At 56.9% G+C, this 6,948-nt stretch overlaps 2 protein-coding genes across 2 annotated transcripts in view; one reads left to right on the top strand and one right to left on the bottom strand.

Annotated features, from left to right (window-relative positions):
* Nucleotides 1-2,898, bottom strand: part of ABHD8 (abhydrolase domain containing 8) — a 6,247-nt gene extending 3,349 nt beyond the window's left edge. Inside the window, 2 exon segments of the mRNA XM_006768417.2 lie at nucleotides 1-733; nucleotides 2,347-2,898. The exon segment at nucleotides 1-733 is cut by the window's left edge and continues 2 nt beyond it. Coding sequence (XP_006768480.1) covers nucleotides 1-725 — 725 coding nt within the window. The 5' untranslated portion in view covers nucleotides 726-733; nucleotides 2,347-2,898.
* Nucleotides 2,899-4,413: 1,515 nt separating this feature from the next.
* Nucleotides 4,414-5,667, top strand: MRPL34 (mitochondrial ribosomal protein L34). Its single transcript, XM_006768416.2, has 2 exons — nucleotides 4,414-4,795; nucleotides 5,014-5,667. The coding sequence occupies exons 1-2, from the start codon at nucleotides 4,728-4,730 to the stop codon at nucleotides 5,225-5,227; spliced, it is 282 nt and encodes a 93-aa protein (XP_006768479.1). The 5' UTR covers nucleotides 4,414-4,727; the 3' UTR covers nucleotides 5,228-5,667.
* Nucleotides 5,668-6,948: the final 1,281 nt, after the last annotated feature.

Here is a 6,948-nt window from a genome sequence, read left to right as displayed (position 1 = left end):
GAATGCCCAATGAGCACATTTCGCTTCTTGGCATAGCGCTTGAAGATGGCACGCATGTCCTCTGCCAGCGCATAGAAGGTATAGGCTGCAGCCACCTGGGGCGCGGAGCTGGCCCCATGGCCGGCCAGATCCGGAGCCACCACCTCATACCCCAGACGCACAAAGAAGTCCAGCTGCTCCTTCCAGATGGCCAGGGAGCCGCCAACACCATGGATGAAAAAGAGCACCACACCCTAGGACATGTCTTCAGTATTACATTATGCGATGGGAATGAGTAAGCACTGTGCAAGCTAAGAGTTCATGAAGAGAGTGGCAAGAACACTCGCAGCACTGGCTGGGCCCGAACGGCCATCGCTGCCTGACGGGTCTGCCAGCTCCACCTCTAGAGAGGCCGGAGGCTCCCCGGAGCCATTCTGCCCAAGCAGGAGGTCAGCTCTTGGTGCCCGGCCCAGGTTCTCCACCAGTAACCTCCCGTTACGGTACACGGTGATTCGGCGCTGGCACCGGACCAAGCCAGACCGGTCCCCCTGGGCTGTATCAGGTAGCGGTGGAGGTGGGGTTGGAGCTGGAGCAGGTCCAGCGTGCTTCACCCGCAGCACGCGGCCAGGCTTGACCTCCACGAAGGTGTAGCCATCGCTGGACTCAACGCTCTCCAGTGGCCCCACTGCATTGGGTGGTGCACCCAGTAGGCAGCAGAAGATCCCATCGGTCACCCCGGTCAGCATGGTGTGTCCTGTGAGTGGGGAGGACAGCTCAGGGGCCCTGGAAGCGGCCTGCACACCATCCACTTCCCACACCTGGAGCAGAAGTCACCCTTGGAGGCTCCATCTAGGCTCCAGTTTATGGAGGATCAGGGCCAGGATGTTCTGACTGGCCCAGCCGGCATGGCTCAGAGGTTGAGCATCAACCTATGAACCAGGAGGTCACGGTTGGATTCCTGGTCATGGCACATGTCGGGGTTGCAGGTTCAATCCCCCGTCGGGGGTGGGCAGGAGGCAGCCAATCAGTGATTCTCTCTCATCATTGATGTTTCTCTATCCTCCCTTCCTCTCTGAAATCAATAAAAATATTTTTTTTTTTTTAAAAAGAAAGAAAGCCCTAGCAGCTAGGTTTGTCTCAGTGGGTAGAGCATAGGCCTGCGGATTGAAGGGTCCTGTCCTGGGTTCGATTCCGGTCAAGGGCACATGCCCAGGTTGCGGGCTTGATCCCCAGTGTGGGGTTGTGCCGGAGGCAGCCAATTGATGGTTCTCTCACATCATTGATGTTTCTATCTCTGTCTCTCTCTCCCTTCTGTGAAATCAATACAAATATATTTTTTTTTTAAAAAAAGAAAGATGTTCTGTCTGGTCAGTGCCTGCTGGTGGTTGGCCATTCTGGTCTATCCTAGAGAGGAAGGACCTGGCTATGGCTGGCCCAAGAGGCGTTTATAGGGAATGTAGTGTAGTCAGGTGGACCTTCCTGGGGGGAGGGGGGCATTATGGCCCAGTCCAGAGGGTCTCCCCCAGCTCAGATTCATAGCAGTTATGGCTTCCTAAGCCCATTCATTCATTTATCCAGTCATTAATCCATTCACACACGCACTTTTTCATTAACTCTCTGTCACTGAGCTAGCATGTTCTGTGGGTCTCTGAAGGCATCTAAAAATGCCCCAATCCCAAGTCTCTATAAACCTGGCTCCTGAAAGGTAAGGCCCCGGGGGACAAGGTTTGGGACGGAGCTCCAGAGCCTTTGTCCATCTCTCTCTCCAAGACCATGGGGCGCTGGCTCTGTTTCACAGAAGGACAAGCTGAGGCTCCAGCACTGGGTTCTGGGGGGCTGACACACAACCCCCAATGGTGGAGATGAAGATGGAGAAGGCAGTGTTCTGCCTGGGGGCTTCCAGGTCTCCATCCTGTTCCCTGGGCCACCTCTCCCGTGTCCATGGCAACCACAGGCAGTTACATAACTCAAGGGGGATATGGGCACATCACACCCCCATTGTCTCTAGGGCCTGGAGATGGGACCAACCCCTCCCCCATTCCCATCCTTGGCGCCGCGGGGATCACGCACGCCGCGGAAGGCCCTGGGTGACCCATACTTGCTGATGGAAGGGGAGCAGGCTGCACCCCCACCTCTGGCGGGTCCCAACCCCAGATTGCAGAGGGGAACACCGATGCGCCACGGCAGCCCCCCTCCCTAATGCCAGGCCCCTACCTCCCGAGTGCCTATCAACACCTTGGCGGGGTCAAGACCACGGGGGCTCCACGACCTCCTAAGCACCCGAGCGCGGACTTTGTGGACACCCCCTCAGAAGTGGAAGCCCCGGAGGCCTCAATGTCCCCCTCCCAGGGCCCCCTCCCCGCTCACCTCATCGAGGGCTCCGGGCCCGGGGCGGGGCGGAGGGGTCCCGGGCGGAGAAGCCAGCGTCTGCCTGCAGGAGCGGTTTACATGTTGGCACGGGGTCGGGCCGGGCGCGTCTACGCGGGACGGCGCGGGTCTGGAATGGTGGTCAAGGAGGGGGCATCCCACCGCCGCTGCTGCTGAGCAAACCGGCCCTTTAAGTCTCTCCCCGGGGGGCGGAGCCCCGCGCCGACCGACGGGCACCTCCGCCAATCGCAGCTTCGGACTGACCTGCCCTAGTTAGACTACCAATCAGAAGCGGCATCTCGGCATGGGGGCGGGCTGCCACTGCCCAGCCCGCTTGCGGGGCTTGCAGAGGTGGGAGGAGGTATTGGGCCTGGCCCAGGGCCGAGGAGGGGTCGCAAGTTGGTGCTTGAGGAGCTCCAGGAGGCGGGACCCGGAGCCCCCTCGCTGCGAATAGGATCCCCTCGGCCAGCCCCTGCCTCCGAACTGCCCGGTCCCCTCCCAACTCAGCCCCAGGTCCTCTCTCTCTGCTGACCTTTCCCTGTAGAGACGTCCAGATCTTTACAATTTCAGGTGGGGAAACTGAGGCACAAGGTCACAAAACTAGTGGAGGCGGGTGGGCAGGGATGCGATTTGGATCCACGCTTGTATGATTCCAAGTCCTGGAAATGTATTCCTTAAACCTTTACACAGAAGTCTTGGCGCTCTGGGTAATTGAGGAGTTGGAGTTCTCCAGATCGGTCAGTTTAACCAGGGACTCTGTGGTCCCAGCTGGAGTCAGAGAGCCCAGGGTCCAAAGCCAACCTCTGCCCTTTGCAGTTATATGACCCCGGGCTGGTTGCTTCCTTGAGACTCCACTTATTTATCTGTGCAATTAATCTCCTCGTGGTTCTCTGTGCAGGTAAAACAGCACGGTAAGCGCTCGATACTTTATGGGCATTATTGTACTGGTGTAGTACTGTAGTGGTTTGCTCAATGCATTGCGGTAAGATGGGCTTCAGAGGACAAGGGGTTAACCATTCCTTGTCCGTCCCCAACTCCTAAAATTTGCTGCCCGAGCTGGATTAGGTCCAGCCACCCACTCCCGCCCACTGAGAGCGCTTCTGGGATAATATTCTTGCAGCAAACACACACTCCCTCCCCAAGCTGGGAGATGCTTGGGTGCCGCAGGGACTCAGCCCCGAGCCTGGCCCTTGAGGGGCCCGGGACTTCTGGAAGAGTGGGGAGATTTGGGCCAGAGAGAGGAGCAGCATTTAGGGAGACAGTATCAGAGAAAGGGTTTTTGGTTTTAGTTTTGTTTTGTTTTGTTTTTAAATAAAGATGAATGAGGGAGTACCAGGCAGGGGAGGGCATGGCTGAAAGTTAGGGTGTGTTCACATGCCTGCCAGAGGAGCTGAATATTTTCCCTGGGACAGTGGGGAATATATATATATAATTTCAGAGAGGAAGGGAGAGGGAGGGAGAGATAGAAACATCAACGATGAGAATCATTGATCGGCTGCCTCCTGCATGCCCCACACTGGGGATGGAGTCTGCAACCCCAGCATGTGCCCTGACCGGGAATCAAACCTTGACCTCCTGGTTCATAGGTCCACGCTCAACCACTGAGCCACAGATCTGAGTATTTGAAAAATCTTTCTAACCCTGGCCTGGTGGCTCCGTTGGTTAGAGTGTTGTCGGGTGCACCAAAAGGTTTCGGGTTTGATCCCTGGTCAGGGCACTTCCAGGAGACAACCCATTGATGTTTCACCTCTCTCTCTCATCATTATCTATACATCTATATATCTCCTCAGGTGAGGATTAAAAACATTTTTTAAAAAGTTCTAGCGCTCCAATGGGGGCACCGCCAAGGACAAGCTAGCCACTTGACTGGAAACTGGATCGCGGAGAGGAGCAGGGATCACCCCTCGGACTCCAGCCAACTCGAACTCAGGCCTCCTGGGCTTACCGCCAAGGGGCGGAGACTTGGCTGCGACCAGAGGAAAGCTGCCAGCCAACTGTGTACCATCTGCCGGGCTCCCGATGGGCGTGGGAGGTTCAACTAGCCACTTCCTGCAGCTGTCACCAGCTGTGCCACCGCCACCCCGGACGCCCTCGGCCAGGGGACGGGAGGAACTACAACTTCCAGCAGATCAAGGGACATAACGCGCAAGCCCAAGAAGTGCCGCTCGCCAGCTCCTACTGGTCCGCACACCGACTACACACACCTGCGGGTGCGGCCGCTCACGCCTTGGGCACGCAGGAAGTAGAACTACAACCTCGGAGGCCCCCGCGGCGATGAGGTTACAGAAACTACATTTCCCAGAAGTCTCCGCTCCGCGGCTGCGGAGCCTGTGGATTTCGGAATAGCTGACGCGGACGGGCCGCGTGATCCGAGGGTAGACATGGCGCTCTTGGGCAGATCCCTGAGTCGCCCGTTGTGTCCCGTCAGTAGGGCTCTCCTGGATGTCAGGTGAGTCCTCCGGGGAATTAGGCCGTGATCGGGGGCTGGGGCCGGCTGGTTACCGAGCACACGACTTGCAGGTGCCTTGCGCAGTTCCTGAGCGCCTTTTGCATTTTTAGGCTCAGTCCCAGCACGGGTCGGGAGCCCAGGCTTAGAGAGGTTGAGCGCCAAGCCAAAGGCACACAGCGTCCCCTCTGACCGTTCTCGCTGTCTCTCTGCCCTCGCAGGTGGCTCCAGCCCCAGACCTTGCTGCGGCTGCCCGACGCCTGGGGGCTCCCCGCCACGCAGCCGAGCCGGGGTAAGGCACGCGGGAACGAGTACCAGCCGAGCAACATCAAACGCAAGCACAAGCACGGCTGGATCAAGCGCTTGAGCACACCGGCCGGCGTCCAGGTCATTCTTCGCCGCATGCTCAAGGGCCGAAAATCGCTGAGCCACTGAGCCCCTCGCTGCCTCTGAGACAGCCCCCTCCCCCATTAAAGCATCTCCCTCGCTTCAGACCGCTCCTGCCGCTGTTTTTGTGCGGAGGTTGGATGACTCAGACATGAGTGCTCCTCCGATTGTGGGGTTGGCCCAGGGCAGAAGTCTGCGGTTGGGCCGGAAAGGGGAATAGGAAGTCAGAATCCAACCTATGGCAACAGTCCACGGAAGAGTACGTGAACCCCGTCGTGTGCCCACCCATTTCTGACTACCTGCAGTCCATCCTGCTCCCTCCTGTGTGTGTGTGTTTAAAGCAAATCTCAGGCATGGTGTTATTTCTTATGGAAATATTTAAGAATGCATTTCTCCAAGATAAGGACCCTTTAAAACATAATCCCAAAATTTCTTATACTTAGAAAAAGTCAGTAATTCCTCAATGTCATTAAATGTCTAAATTGTCACTTGTCTCACATATGTCATGACTTTCACAGGTCTGAGAGCGCTTGTGGGGAAGAGGGAAGGGTTTGAATCCTCCACCTGCCCCTTGGGAACGTGCCACATGAACCTCAGCAAGACCTTAGCCCTCTGAGGCTCATTTGGCTCCTATAAAAGAAGGTATTTTTTTGCTGTGTTCTCAGAGTAACACTTAGTAGCTTCCACTCAGTAACTTACTCTGTCTTTCCTATGTTTTGGGTCCTGTCTTCACCAGGCTGTCACTTGAGGGGTGGGTGGTTGGGGCTTGATTTGTACCCAGCCAGTCTGGACGCAGCAAAGTCAGGGCTATGGGAGCCCAGAGAAGGCGCCTGACTTGGCTTTGGGAAAAATGCAGTCGGGTCCTAACCGGTCTGGCTCAGTGGATGGAGCATTGGCCTGCGGACTGAGGGGTCCCAGGTTCGATTCCGATCAAGGGCATGTACCTTGGTTTCCGGCACATCCACAGTAGGGGGCGTGCAGGAGGCAGCTGAAAGATGTTTCTGACTATCCCTCTCCCTTCTCTGTAAAAAAAAAATCAATAAAATATATTAGAAAAAGAAAAATGCAGTCGGACAAATACCTGGCGCAGGTAGCAGGGTCTAGAAAGGACCCAAAGGGAGAGGGGAGTGGACAGGGTCAGGATAAAGGGAGGCTGGAGGGGCTCAAAATTTGGAGCCCAGGAGGTGGGACTGGATCCTTGGGCTGGGGAGCCATGGGAAGTGTTTGAACGGAGTCTGATTTGTGAGTTCAAAGACTTTCAAAGCACTAGTGCGGGAGCTGTTTAGATATGCCGAGACCCCGGGGAGGCTGGGGGTGTTATGGTGGTCCCCCGTCTTCCGGGGCTGCTGTGGGAACCCGATAAGAACCGTATGAAAAAGCGTAGTAAACCAGAAAGAGGAAACGCTGGCTGAACCTCCTGGAGTTGCGGACTGCAAATCCCAAGAGGCTTCGGGGGCGCGGCCCCCGCCCACTTCCGGATTTTATTGCCCTATCGCTTCCCAGTCCCGGGCGGGGTTTTGCTCCTTCAACCGAACTTGACCACGAAGAGAGGAGTGGCGACCAATGCGTCCGTGACTTCTCCGTATCTGGCCAATGTGAACGCGCGGAGACCGTATATCCTGGGGCGGGGCTAGAGGACGGACCAATGACGGGAGGGCGACGCCGCCATCAGGGCAGGCTGTAGCGTGGCTGGAAGTTACTGTGCGGCGGCGGCTAAGAAGGCGGCTGTGGTGGCGGCGGTGGCGGCTGAGGCAGTAGCTGAGGCGGCG

Source organism: Myotis davidii, unplaced genomic scaffold (genome assembly GCF_000327345.1).
Source record: "Myotis davidii unplaced genomic scaffold, ASM32734v1 scaffold1203, whole genome shotgun sequence".
Taxonomy (NCBI): Eukaryota; Metazoa; Chordata; class Mammalia; order Chiroptera; family Vespertilionidae; genus Myotis; species Myotis davidii.
Note: the sequence above shows the minus strand (reverse complement) of the source record. Positions and strands in the feature narration are given on the sequence as shown.

What these genes read in the sequence shown, in the direction of transcription:
- MRPL34 (XM_006768416.2), top strand. Translation starts at nt 4,728, where the DNA reads ATGGCGCTCTTGGGCAGATCCCTGAGTCGCCCGTTGTGTCCCGTCAGT. An exon ending in AGGGCTCTCCTGGATGTCAG is followed by an intron (nt 4,796 to 5,013) that starts GTGAGTCCTCCG and finishes CTGCCCTCGCAG; the next exon opens with GTGGCTCCAGCCCCAGACCT.